This window comes from Balaenoptera ricei, chromosome 13 (assembly GCF_028023285.1).
Source record: "Balaenoptera ricei isolate mBalRic1 chromosome 13, mBalRic1.hap2, whole genome shotgun sequence".
Classification (NCBI taxonomy): Eukaryota; Metazoa; Chordata; class Mammalia; order Artiodactyla; family Balaenopteridae; genus Balaenoptera; species Balaenoptera ricei.
Window position 1 is genome coordinate 49,270,793 of NC_082651.1, and position 14,932 is coordinate 49,285,724.

Sequence of the window (14,932 nt, forward strand, 5' to 3'; positions counted from 1 at the left end):
GCAATTTACAAAACACTGCTAGATGTTGAAGAGATACTAAGTTGTATAAGACACTTATTCCACCTTAAAGTTATACATTCAAATGACTATAATACGATGTAGGACAGTTAAGTGTTATGGGGTAAAAATAAGGTATAGAGCAAATTCAAGGGAGGAAAAGATTATTCTTTGCCAGTAGCACCAGGAATTATTTTTTGGAAGCACTAACCTTTAAATTGGGTCTTCAGAAATGTACAGGATTTCAAAAAGTACAATTGAGGGAAGGGCACTACAGGCATGAGAGCAGGAAAGGGTAGGTTATGTTCAAAGAATGGTATAAAGTCTTATTTTGCTCAAGCATACTTAAAGGGAAATAACGGGAGGTAAGACTTGAAAGGTAAAACTGCAGAGAGCATTGAAGGGTAGGATAGGAAGTTTAAATTTTACTTGGTAGGAACGGAGAGACATTTGTGTTCAAACATGATCGGCAATGTGCTGTTTAACAGACAGCAGTCTATATAAGCAGTTTCTTACCACAGTGTTTCATGGTAATCAGTTGTGAAATATTTATAAAATAATTACTAGTAATATAAGCCCTGAAGCTTATGTTTTTTTTTTTTATAAATTAGAGTAGCTCCAGTATTATTCCTAAAATATCACTCTTGCTTACATTCTGATATGCCTTCACATGTGAAAGAAAAAGTGGTCCAGGGATTGAACATGGAAGTGCAATCCCTGGAGCCATGTGACAGCATCCTTCATGCGAGATTGCTGAGTAAGATGTTGGACTCTAGCACAGAAAGGCTGGAGGCAGAAAATCCAAGTTGGAGACTGTTATAACCTCCAGGTAAGTAGTATGGAGAGCTTAACCTATCATAAAAGAACTGGGAGTGGGTATGACTCGAAAACAAACTGGATATTGGGTGGTTGGGGGAGGGATACCGAGGAGAGGAAGAGTGAGGCAGATGACTCTCCAGCCAGTGACTAGAAGGACAGCACTGCTATGAAAAGAAGCTAAGCCTGGAACTGTGGTTGGATATGGGTACTTCAGGTCCTGGGGTTATGCAGTGGGATATTCATTACCCCTTTACACAGTGCCAGGCTCCTGTGTGATGTTAAACAGGTGCCATTCATTTTATTTCCCGGCTAAATGAAATCTCTATCTATACTACCACTCACCAGTAATGCTGAGTGGGTTAACTCAATGTTTATATATGTATTGTTAACCTTAGATAAAAGGATTACTATTTGGGAAGGGGAAAAGTAAAAATTGATCTCCCATACAGCTCAGGTTTTCTTAAGAATAGGTTTCCACTTTCTTTCCATTCACTGACTTCAGGTTTACAATGAACACAAATTCTTTTCAATAGTTAAAATGTTACACATTTCTTAACACCTGTCAAAATACTCTAAATGCATTTTAGCAGAATTAAAGTGCATGTTTGTCTTTGTGTGTGTGTTTAAAATATTACATATTATATATATGATATATATAAGATTATATATATCTTTATGGCTAACCACTGAAAATCCAGTAGGTAAGCGTGGCAGAAAGTAACTAGAGATCCAATACATAATGGAAGGTGGTTTGCAAGCATGGCATGTATAATGTATGTAGGAAAAGGTAAAAAGAGATTGTATATACACTGGAATGAGACAATGCATTCCAGCTGACACTGTACAGCACTATAAGCAAAATGGGGATCCCAATGGTATGATTAATAGCACAGCAATAAGGCCAGTCTTACAACACTTATCCTTTATAAATAAACTGAATGAAAAATCAGGATATCTGGTGACAGTAAAAAAAGAATATCTGCACTTTTAAAAAAAGAAATTAAGGCTACCATTAAAAACATATTCACAGGGACTTCCTTGGTGGTGCAATGGTTAAGAATCCGCCTGCCAATGCAGGGGACACGGGTTCAAGCCCTGGTCTGGGAAGATACCACATGCCGCGGAGCAACTAAGCCCGTGAGCCACAACTACTGAGCCTGCGAGCCACAACTACTGAAGCCTGTGCGCCTAGAGCCTGTGCTTCGCAACAAGAGAAGCCACTGCAGTGAGAAGCCCGTGCACCACAACAAAGAGTAGCCCCTGCTCCCCGCAACTAGAAGAAGCCTGTGTGCAGCAATGAAGACCCAACGCAGCCAAAAATAAATTAATTAATTAATTTAAAAAAAAATTCACACAAAATGGTGGTTTAGAGAACATAGAGATTGTACCTAAGTGTACATGAAACTGTTTCTTCCCAGGAAAAAAAAAATATTCAGAATAAAATTTCTCATTTGTATCATGATTTTAAAATTCTCATTGAAGGTCCCCTATAAAATTCATAACTTTTAAAGTTATTCTGTAGAAATCAAACAAATGATAGAAAACAATACAAATATATTATTAATAGAAGCTGAAAATAAAAATTACTGAAGGTCTGTAAGATTTTATTTTGGGTCAATAAATTTAGATAAATCTATTTGCCATAACTGAAATAAGGATAATGCAGGCACACAAACATTCTCATGGATAAAATTTTTAAATTTTCATTTATTCATTTGAAATGCAAAAACAAAGTACACTACTCCATCTAAATCAAAGAGAGGCAAAAATGTCAGTTTAAAAGTTCAATGACCCTCACCTAATCCAAACCAAAGTGATAAGCTACAGAATAAAAAAATACATATATGACATATATACACAAAATATACACACATACATAAGGACACAAAATATACAAAATCTATATCATATACAATATCCCATGTAATATATAACAAATATATGATATATTATAATATCATCTTCAAACTAGATAAACACCTTCCTTGCAAGTGCCCATGGGCCATTAATAAAAATGTAACATTTATTTGGCCAAAATAAAAACTTATTAATTCTCAAAGCAGAAATTCAGGGCATATTCTCTGACCACAATATCATACAACTAAAAATGAAAATACCACAATTCATCCACAAACAACTGTACCTTGCCAAGTAAGATCAATACAATAAATGAACCCACAAGTTTGTTACCTAAAATGAGGATTTTAAAAGGAGGCTGTTATAGGTCTATAACTAAACAATGAAGCAGAAATTGAAAAAACACATGTAGTATACCACAATATCACCTGACTCTCCTCTAAGTCCTAAAATTATGTCAAGAGGAGGACAAGTAAAAGCTAGGCTGTAGCTCCTTGGACTGATTCTGCTATTTCACAAGAATTAGGCTACTTCTGGTTGAAATAGGATGCAAGTGGGATGCTTGAATACCTGGCTTTACATGACCTAAAATATCTTGCATATATTTTCTGCGGACACCTGAGGCTTATGACACCTCACCTCAAACTTACTAAGTTTTCCTTTCCTCACTGAGGCTGGCTGCTGAGAATGGAAAAAAAACAGGCTTTTCAAGTAGGTTCAGGCAGTGAGTTTGAGTGTCATGTTCAACACGTCCCCTAGGTTGTGCTTTCACCTGATTATTTCAGCTCTTGACTACCCCCTCTTCTTTGTCACTTTGGACCACTGCTTCCAAAAATTTTCCCACCCTAGTCTGTCTCCTAGGCTGGTCCCTACTCATTTCTCTCTCCTCCTTTCACACTATTCCTTATTCAGACCTGATAATTCCCATTAGACATTGGAAGAATGGACACTAATTTGTTAACTGTTTCCCCTGACTTATCAACCCCATAGGGTTATTTTCATTTAGGAATTAGACTCTTGTGAAATCAAGTGAATTTCTAATTTGCTATGTAAGGGTCAGCAAACTATAGCATGGGGGCAAAATCCAGCCCACCACCATTTTGGTGTAAATAAGAGGCATGCCCATTAATTTACATATTGTTCATGCCTGCTTTCAGACTACAAGAGCAGAGTCGAGTAGCTAAGACGGAGAACATATGGTCTGAGAAGGCTATAAAAATTTACTCTGGCCCTTTCCAGGAAGTTTGCCGAATCCCGGCCCAGCACAGTGACTGGCACTGCTAAACAGATAAATGTGTATGTATGAATGGTTGAACTCTAGGCAGGAATTTTACCCTCTCCCTTGACCTAAAGGTCTCTTCCCCGCCTCCGGCCTTGATAGCTTCAGCTTAGGCCTTGATGCCAGAGCAGACCTAGTCGGATCCATACACCTTTATGAAGACAGGCCAATATCCACCACTGAGGTCAAGGAATAGGCCTGCACTGCTTGTAGCTCAACCTCAGGTCTGATTAAGAGCCCATCATCTGATATGTGGCCGTTTCCAACATCCAAGGTATGGTGTGTCCTATGAGAGAAATGGACCCTGGGCACTTTGGTCTCCTTAGGGAACAGTCTAGACTCTTCAGCAGGTTCTCATAAGTCATCTGTTGAACCCTGTCCCATCTTCATTTCACCTGGCTTTTCCTTTTCTAGTCTGTACTTCTTTGCTAGCTTCAGAGATCCAATCCTCACTTGTTCTTTATTCACTTTGTTGACTGCTGCATGATGCCAAAATCAGGTCTTCACTTTCCCTAGTTACCAAGTTGGGAAGATCCCCATTTTGGGGGTTGTAACACTGACTAAGTCTCTCTACCTAGTCTAGTCCTGGCTTAGCCTTAACTGGGGTTGGATTATAGAGATAAGACCAATTACACAGCTGACTTATCCCACACCATTAATCAGAAATTTTTAACTCTTAGCCTTCCCAGAGTTCACAACTCATTTAGCATTGTTATCTGCTCACTGTTAGAAAAAAAAATTGAGACAGTGGATGCCTCTCTATCTTATTATTACTGCTCTTCTATGGGTTTATGATACCACACAGAGGTAGTATTAGTAGCTTTAGGGCAGTCTATCTGGAGGGTCAAGAATATGAGGCTTTTTCTATCTTTCTGAGATGCAAGGAGGCAAAGATTTTTAAGATTTACTTAGAATATCTGGAATTTTTATGTTATCAAAGAAACATCTTGTTACTAATCATAAATGAAAGCAAATTATAATAGCATTATATAATGTAGCTGTGAGTAGTTACTGCTGTTACTATAAAACTTTAGTAGTGAGTATAGAAACTGTAATAAAAATTCTGAATGACAGAAGTTGAAAAGGTAAGATGAAGGATTTAACTAAGAAACAAACATTCTGAGAATACCAGATGGACAGATACACAGCTACTTGGGAAAGCAGCTTTCAAATGTATGGGATGGAAAGTTATATGCTATAGGCATTGGTTGGAATGCTCTGCAACAGTAAGATTTTAATATAAGGAATCGATTAGAAATAACAGTAAGTTTCAGTTTACTTTGAAGAAACTTATCATTGACCTAGAAATGGTTTCCTTTGTTTCAGTTCTCTAAGGTCTTATTCGAGTCCTCACTTGCCTACTCTCCAGAGTGATCTTAGCATTTAAGATTAACTCAGGACAAGTACCTGGCATGTTTTGGTAGATAAATAGGTCACATACCTTTGAAATAAAAAACCCCACAGGCCTCTTGAATATACTACTCAAATAAAAATGTAAAAAGTTTCAAGTTAAAGATGCCCAAATTGAGCACTGAGAGGCAAAACTAAAATTCCCTTTAATTATATGTACAGTCCTTGTCCTAAAATAAAGCTTAGAATAATTTCTACAGATATTGAAAAAGACCCTCTTCGAATCAGGAGATTAAGAAGAAATGCATATGAGACTTATTCAAAATGCTTACATGTCAGGCTATAATGCTGGAACACTGTTAAAGCTACTTTCCAAAGATCTGGTTCAAAGTGAAAATCTCTCATGCCAAAGCTCTCCACTAACAAGTCTTGTGATCTACATGTTGAGGACTTGATTGCATTTTACTCACTCCTAATACAATTAAAGAGGCATCATGGGGAATCACAAACCAAGGCCCATCTGAGTTTTCTCCTAAATCATATTCTTAGTATTTCTTGAGTACTAATCATACTTAATCATAATCAAAGTACTTCTGGAGTTGATTTGGAAATTGGCAATAGTCATCTTCTGATTTACTATGCTTTAAATTTTTTGTAACATACCGATAGGCTAGAAACTTTATGTATTTGATGCACATTTTGAAGTAAGAATAAAAAGTCCCAAAACGTCCATTGTGGATTTCTGGGTTGTGTGTAGAATATGATACAAGATTCTTTAACTCACCTCCAGATGCCTTTGACCTTTCTTTCAACTTTTCTGCAGCCATTTCACCATAGCTGGGAAGTTCTGACATCTTCACTCCAGATCGAGCTTCTGCTATTAGCTGACGAGCTCTCTCTCTCAGCTGCCGACGTCGCTCTTCATCTTGCTGCTAAGATATATTGAACAGTTGCCAACTCAGTAATTGACAGAAATGCAATTTCATTTTCAATCTGATCATCATGATAGTAACTGGTTTACAGCATGGTGCTTGGCCCACATTATAAATAGGATGCTCTATATCAGTTGGATGTCATACCATTTTTAAAAGACATCCAAGAATCAGATTTTTAAAAAACATTTACAAATTACTGTATTATATCTGTTAAAGATTCAAACTAGCCTTTAAAGAATGTTTGGCAATATAATTACTGAGAAAATAGCAGGATCTACTATTAATAAAATAATCAGGCTTATAGGAAAAAAGTAACAATACTGAAAACAGAATTTCAATTAATACCTTATTTTTCTAAGATTAGAATTTAACTTGCAATTTTCTAGTAAAGGCATAGAGCACTGGCTACAAGAAATCTTTGAGAGCAGAAAATGCTGCTACATCATGTTGATCAAATATAGGAAGTGGTATTTTTAGGGGGCTACAGCAGGAATGGGGATAGTATACATTAGTTCCACAGTTATTGTTGTTGACAGTTTTAAAATCAGAATTGGGTAACTGATGTACTTCTGTCCTCATTTCTACTATGCCTTCCCCCCAGACAAACATTGAGAAGAAAAAGTAAAATCTAGTGTGGTTTTTGATATTTAAAATAACTAAAAATGACAGAGAATTAAATAACTAAAATAGGTTTTGCCTCCTAAAAAAGGGTTATTATGAATTGCAAATAATCAATGTGAAATTGCTTTGTAAACTGGAAAGTATATGATATAAGGCATTATTATGACAAAACAAAGCCTGAAATAATATGGCCCCAACATATCTGTGCAGTTATCTTCCTTTAACCTCTCCCAATCTCTATAAAACCTCACATCTATTTATACAAAATTGTTTGTATCATGTAGTTTCATGCATCCATGGATTTGAATATATCATTTTGTCTTCCTGAAATGTTCTTCTCTCATCTATTTAACTCCTACTCATTCTTCAAGATTCAGTTTAAATCTACTAAACTTCCCCTGACTACTCTTCCCTCTTCACCACTGGTGGAATGAAGTTCTCCTTCTTCTGTTACTATAGTACCGTGTGTGTGTGTGTGTGTGTGTGTGTGTGTGTGTGAGATTACTTTTTAAAATAATACCTGTCAAGTTATAACTGTACAAACATCTCCTTCTCAGTAGAATTGAGCTACTTGAAGGCAGGAGCTAGATGTGATTTATCTTTGTATCTTTGGTCCTTAGTACATACCTTGGTACTTGGTACTTGATATGAAAACTTAACGATTTATACTTTCAAAGCTTACAATATAGAGGGAAAGATAAAACAGCCACAATAAGGAGGTGCGATAAAAATGGATGAAGAGTTCAGAAGAAAGAGGCTTGTTTTTGTGTGTGTCTTTTTTTTTCTTCTTTCTTTCTTTCTTTTTTTTTTTTTTTTTTGTCAAGGGGAATGATCAACCTGAGTTGTATCTGAGAAAGCTTAAAGATTAATCTGACAACAGTGTATACGATAGGCTGGCATAGAGGGACTGGAAAGAGACTACTTAGGAGGCTCTTATAAACAGTACAAGGAAGCTATAATGAGATTCAGAACTGGGATGGTGGCAATGGGAATGGAAGGAGACAGGTGTAAGAAATACATCAGAGCTAGAATTGGTACCTGTACCAATTCTTAGTAACTGATTAGATGTAGAGTGAAGAAAAAAGCTGAGTCAGAAGAGATAGGGGTAAGGCACTAGCTTGGTGGAGTTCAAGCCTAGGCAATTCTTTCACAAATTTTGAGATGGCTAGAATAGAGAGCTGTCAAATTAATGCGGGTAGATTAACAGAGCTATTGAATGGACCCAGAGACAAGCTTGAAGCTCCCAGTGGACAAACTGAAGCAATTTCAGTATCAAAACAAACAAGCAAACAATGACTGCAATGAATTGAATCAACGAAATCACACACTGAATCAATGAAAACTCATCAATTCATTATGATATTCAAAAAGTTCTTAGAAGGATATATAAACTCATTTGAGGTAGCTTTTAAAAGAACTCCTGAAAATTACTAATTAGAGGAAAAAAGTCAAACACTTATCCTGTCTTTCCAGTGGGAACTGAAGTTTAGGGCAACTAAATAGTCGCAGTCAATTACAGAAAGCTCTACTTTATAAAATAATACCAGCTATAATAATAATATTATGTATTTTCCAAAGATGGCCATGACAGTATTTCTCATCCCACATGCTTTCTGCAATGTGACCTTGCCATTCCCTCGTCAAAAGGTAAAGCTTAATTCCCTTCCCCTTGAGAGTGGGCCAGCTTTAGTGACTTGTACATAATCAACAGAATGTAGAAGTGCTGCAGGTGATTTTCAAGGCTAGGTCAGAAAAGGCTACACCCCTTTTGCCCAGTTCTCTTGAAATTCTTGCATTTTGTGCTCTCTGGGAACCCAGCTGTCATGCTGTGAGAATCCCAAGCTACGCGTAGGTGCACCAGTCCACATTCCCAGCCAAGTTCAGCCTTAAGTCTTCCTGGCTCACGTGTCAAACATGTGAATAAAGCCTTCTTCAGAATCTCCGCTTTAGCCATTTTGGGTCATCTCCAACTGTTCAAGTCTCCCCAGCTGACACCCCAGACAATGTGGAACAGAGACAAAGCATCCACACTATACCCTATCTGAAGTCCTGACCCATAGAATCTGAGAATTAAAAAAAAATTTTACACCATTAAGTTTGGGATTGTTTGTTTTACAGCATTAATGATTGGACCATATGCTTAAGTAACACCACACAGATTATTTCCTAATTGCAAGAGGAAAACCTAATTTTAAATGGAGAGATCAGAACTAGATCAGGGATTAGAAACCACTACTCTAATGGTCAGTCTTAGCATCACTAATGTTGAGTCAACCATATGTTATTTTTTTTTTTTAATTTTTAAATTTAATTTTTAAATTATTTTTGACTGTGTTGGGTCTTCATTGTTGCGCATGGGCTTTCTCAAGTTGTGGTGAGTGGGGGCTACTCTTAAAGTTGCAGTGCGCGTGCTTCTCGTTGCGGTGGCTTCTCTTGTTGCAAAGCATGGGCTCTAGGTGCGCGGGCTTCAGTAGCTGCAGCACGTGGGCTCAGTAGTTGTGGCTCGCAGGCCTTAGAGCACAGGCTCAGTACTTGTGGCGCACGGGCCTAGTTGCTCTGTGGCATGTGGGATCTTCCTGGACCAGGGATCAAACCCGTGTCCCCTGCATTGGCAGGCGGATTCTCAACCCACTGCACCACCAGGGAAGTCCCTGTTACATGTTTTTTGATATGAAGCACATGAAGCAAACACCACCTATAATATTCTAGCCCAGATGTCTAAAGTGAATCTACTAAGCCTTCAGATACAACCTCCAGTTTATCATAAACACAGGAGACAGAGAAACATGATAAATGACACAGCAAGGAAGCAACCAAACAAATCTAGAAAGTAGGATATTCAGGCCAATTAATCTGGTCATTTTAATAAGAGTTATGAAAACAAACACAACAAAAAACAACTAATCACCATCTCCACCAACAAAAGGGACTTGACCAGATGCAATGTGTAGTCCTAGGTTAGATACTAATTTGGATAAACCAGCTGTAAAGGACACTGTTGAATCAATTAGAGAAATGTGAATATAATTAGAGTTATTAAATGAGAGAAAATACAACTTGACTGAAAAAATAGTTTATACAGTAATGACTTCGTTTTGTCTTTTTGGCAAAATAAATACATACATAAGACTTGGAAGGTTATTCACAAAATTGTCATGGTGGAGATATCTGGGTATGGAAATGTGATATTTTTGTTTTCTTTGTCTTCATTTTCTAACTTTCTATAATACACATGTACTACTCTTGTAATAAAAGTTATTTTTAAAAAGTCTTGGGGAAAGGGAGGAAAGACATGAGGTGTCTGGGGTGGGTGGTAGGGGCAAAAGAAGAGATATCTAACATTCAAGGGAAATTTTCTTTTCTTTTTTAAAAAATATTTATTTATTTATTTATTTATTTTGGCCACACCGGGTCTTAGTTGAGGCACGTGGGATCTTCGTTGCTGCGTGGGGGATCTTCTTTGCAGCATGCGGGATCTTTAGCTGCGGCGTGCGTGTGGGATCTAGTTCCCTGACCAGGGATCGAACCCGGGCCCCCTGCATTGGGAGCACAGAGTCCTAGCCACTGGACCACCAGAGAAGTCCCTCAAGGGAAATTTTCTTAATATTTAGAGACACGAGCTTATTTGTAGTTAGAGGAGTAGTACGTACTGGGCAGAGTGAGACCAAAGATGCAAGAATAATATACAAAAATCCTTTGTTCATTATTAATACTTCTGAACTTAGAAAATAAAAGGAAATGCAGGCTTGATAATGGTGACTTTGGTGACGGTTGCTGATATTTCTTGAGCTTTTATGTGCTAAGTGCTTTATATGCATGATCTCATTTAATTTTTACAACCTGATTTTTACCAATGAGAATATTTAGGTTTAGAGTTCGAAGGTCACACAGCTAGAACTGATGTCAGAGCCAGGAGTCCAGCCCAGGTCTGTTTGACTACAGGGCCCTGTTTTTAACCTTCAAACTATTTGATCCCCCAAAAGTATCAAATTACATGACCAACTGAGGAAAATTGAGCTTTTACTAAACTTTCATCTTTCAAACTTAAGAAAAGTTAAGAGCACTAATAAAAACCATTATTTGATATGCCTCAGGCAACTAGGTTTAAGTGAATTTCACTGCGTGTAATAACTTCTCGAAGAGCTGGAATTTGGTGATTCAGACTAAGATGAAGTGGTCTTGGGTCATCTTAACTGCATAAAAATGAAATAAATGATTCTACCTTTATGAATATGAAATGGGAACCTAGTTTTTTCTTACCAGCTACCGCTTCCCCCTCCTCCCCCAATAATATTCCCACCTGCAAATGTTTCTGAGAGCTTACCAAGAGTGCAATTTAAAGCAGGCAATCATTAATAAAACAAACTTTAAATACTAATTAGGGACACTTTATCAATTTCCATGTAAATTGTTTGTTTGTACCTATTTACCCATCATTGTTCTCTATACAATAGAAAAAATGTAAATGAACAAATCAGAATGCAGCCCTAATGGGACTTTCTGTTTATAACCATTAGCCCAGAGGTGTGCTGTAATTCAGTTCTCAAGTAGCAAGATTTAGCCTCATTAACAGACTGCAAGGGCAGGTTACAACTCATAAAACCCTACAGTAAACAAAGTTTATGGACACAGCACAAAATCTTGAGCCTGACTGACAGAATTCTAGTTCCCTATCAGATTGCCTTGATTTACTTTTCTACTAATGTCCTAACACCACAGAGATAATTTTGCTTGGGCCTTAGAGGGCTCCAGTGGGATGGCATATCTGTGTTGTTTGTTTTCTCACCCATTGAGTTTCCTTAAGACAAAGAACCAACTGAAAAAATAGAAGTTAATTGTTAAGGTCACTAGGAAAAGCTTGTAATTATAGCAATTGATTATGCAACCAATTTAATTGATAGTATTATTAATATCCAGATTCCTTATATGTAAAACTATTTTAATTTTTATATATAAGCTTCATTAAAAGTCAGTTTTTACAAATTGGGAGATTGGGATTGACATATATACACTAATATGTATAAAATAGATAACTAATAAGAACCTGCTGTATAAAAAAATAAATAAAATTAAATTAAAAAATTTTTTTAAAGTCAGTTTTTAAAGTAATATTTTAAGAATAGATAGCAACAAAATCTATGTGTCTTTTACTCAAAAGAAACATATTGTTTATGTCAAAGGAATAAAATGACCAGAGAGTAAGGGCAGTGATTATTTCATTATTTTTGTATGTTTGTATAGGTGAATATTTCTGACAATGATGGTTTGCCTAAACCTACTCAAGTACAGAAACGTGTTATCTGTTTTGACCCTTCTGCATTCAAAAGAAGATAGCGACTCACAGCTGTAAATAAGTCATCTGTTTACTATATCTGTTGAAAAAAATAAAGGAATCTTTTCAATGGGATGCAAAGGTAAGTAACTTAGAAGACTGCTGTCATTAAAAGTACACTCGAAAAATTCAACACATAGGAAACCTATGTATCTTTCATTTACCTGCCTAGTCTAAATAAACTTAAAAAAATTGAAGTAGGCTTCCTATTTCTAAGAATGGGTCTGATGACATTTACCTTTTTCTATACAGTATTATTTACAGAGTTAGACTGAGTTATATAGAACATTCTAGCTTTTGTAAGACAGATGTACTCTTTAGAGGGTTTGATGGAAGCTGTATTTTTGAGTAAATACTAGCTGTGTGCCTGTGCAGTGTTTTCACACATGTTGTCTCACTTACCATTCACCACTCTGAGGTAACCACTATGACTCTGATTTGATAGAAATGGAATCTCACTTAAATATACTGCCCAAGGTCATACATCTTGTAAATGGCACAGTAAGAATTAAAATCACCATCTGTCTGATTTCAAAGTGCTGGTCCTAGCTATTACATTACTGGTGTTCAGAAAATTTGTCTGAGGCCCTACTGCTATTGTCATTAAAAAAAACAACAACAGTTCTTTACTTACACTTGGGCTATACAAATCAGGTTAAACTCCCCTTTGTGCTACTGAATACAGAGAGGTAAAGAGAAATTAACTTACTTATATTCATTTAAAACTTAGGTTTCTGACTTTAAATTATAAGTCTTCAGAAAAGTGCTGAATGTGGTACATTTAAGCTTCACTTTCCTCTTTGTTAACATCTTCAGAATAAGGCAAAAGTCCTGTTACGGTACAAAAAGCTTGCATTTCAACACAATGAATTTAAAATATTCAAATATAGAAGATGGATCAGAACTAACCACTTTGGACATAAACTGAAAAAATATTTAGCCCTTTCACAGCATGTCTTCAAGTTACTAGTTTTCTTATCGTTCTAAAATGCTCTACAATCTGCCAGAGATAGACGCACTAGTAAAACTTGACAATTTAAGGACAAACTCTTCAAGAATAAGTAATGTAATTCCTTGTTTCCTTTCCATAAAAATGTATTGGTATGCAATTTTTATATTTCACAGTTCACCGACATCTAGGCAAGCTTTCTTCCACTGCTTCAATGGTGCTACTTTTAATTTTATCCTCCTTAGTCGTAGTAATTAAAGTGATCAGCAGTGGCATCCCAGCGGCTTTGACACAGCTACAACCCCCTAGCAGACTTTTGCTTTTAAGGGGAAGGGGAAGAAAAAGACTAGAGTTTCATTTCACAGAGAACAAGAAAATCAAGCTTCTCCAATCCTCAACTTTATTCAATTGTTCTTTCAGCAGCCTTTGGATCTTAAGAATCAAATAAAAATGGCTGCCATGGGGGGTCCTTTTTATACTTGCCGCAAATGTCACCGACTGACATTACTTTAGCCAAAAAATGATGCCATGGATTTGTGAAGGTGAATTAGAACATGAGAAACTGTCAGTGTAGCTGCTGAGATCATTACCCACCCAAGGGTGTCTTTCATAACATTAGATATTTTTATTCAGTCAGTTGAAAACTATAGATTGAGAAGTCTTTCTATTTAAGAAACATGTCTACACACAATTTCATGAAATAAGCTTTTACAAAATTTAGAAATATATTATTTCAAATAAAGTAGTTTGCATCCTTAGTCTTTGTAAATTTGTGTTTATAACAGCAAAAAGCACCCTATTTCTATCAACAAACCCATATTCCATACTATCCTGTGCTTACTTGAGTTCTTCAGTGTTTCATACAGTCTTAGGAGTTGGACTTTTATTAATTGGGCTAAATGCATTTTAACTTATCTAAATTTTTTTAAAGGGCTTTACTTAGTACTGCTAATATTTCACAGGATTCTTTTCTCAGAATGGTCCGTGAAATTCCTCAATTTTATAGTAAACTAAGAGAAAGAACTTGACTGCCACCCTTTCAGCATTAGACAGGAAGCAAGGCTCTGTTATTAGGCATTCAGAAAGGATAAAAAAAAAAAAAAAAAAAAAAAAATCTGTGCTTGTCCAGAGGCAAGGATTACCAAAGTGCACCTATTCACTTGCTACCAAAGATAGAATAAAAATAAAAAATAAAATTATAAGATCTTTAAAGGTTTGGGTAGACTAGATAGTTTCCCACCAGCTTGATCAGCTCTTGACTGAATAAATAGGATTTAGAGTAAAACATTAAAACTGTTTAGCAGATCTTTTCAACCCGTTTCAAACTTTTCTTATGCTGGTTTGTAATATAAGCAGACATGCTTATAAATGGCCACACCTGCTCATTTCTCTGGGGATGGCCTGATCTCTGTTTCTCTAACAAAGAAAGAAAGAAAGAAAAAAATCAGCCTTTCTTGTTGCAAAACAGAGTGGAAAGTCAAAATCTTTCTCAAGTTTGCCCCATCTGGTCAGATTAAATCTTTGATCAACCCTGGGGATTACATTTATTTTTGTAGTAACTACTAAATTTTGAATTTGTTTAAAAAATATAGGCAAAATATTAAACAGAATGTGAATTTAAGTTTGAGATCTAGTTTTTAATATATGAGCAGAAAGCATAAAAGGACTAGTTCAGAAAAAATAGACATGCATTTGAAGAATTTAGATTTCATTAGTATTCATTTCACACAACGGAATATATCATACTTAAGTTTTAAAAAATATATCTCTTTGTTTCCAAATACAGAAATGAT

The 14,932-nt window shown here is 36.2% G+C and overlaps 1 protein-coding gene across 4 annotated transcripts in view; it reads right to left on the reverse strand.

Annotated features, from left to right (window-relative positions):
- EHBP1 (EH domain binding protein 1) overlaps positions 1 to 14,932 on the reverse strand; it is a 339,673-nt gene that overhangs the window by 55,639 nt on the left and 269,102 nt on the right. For all 4 annotated transcript variants that reach the window (XM_059943246.1, XM_059943245.1, XM_059943243.1 and 1 more), the window contains one exon: positions 6,087 to 6,234. In XM_059943246.1, coding sequence (XP_059799229.1) covers positions 6,087 to 6,234 — 148 coding nt within the window. The remainder of the gene's footprint in view (positions 1 to 6,086; positions 6,235 to 14,932) is intronic.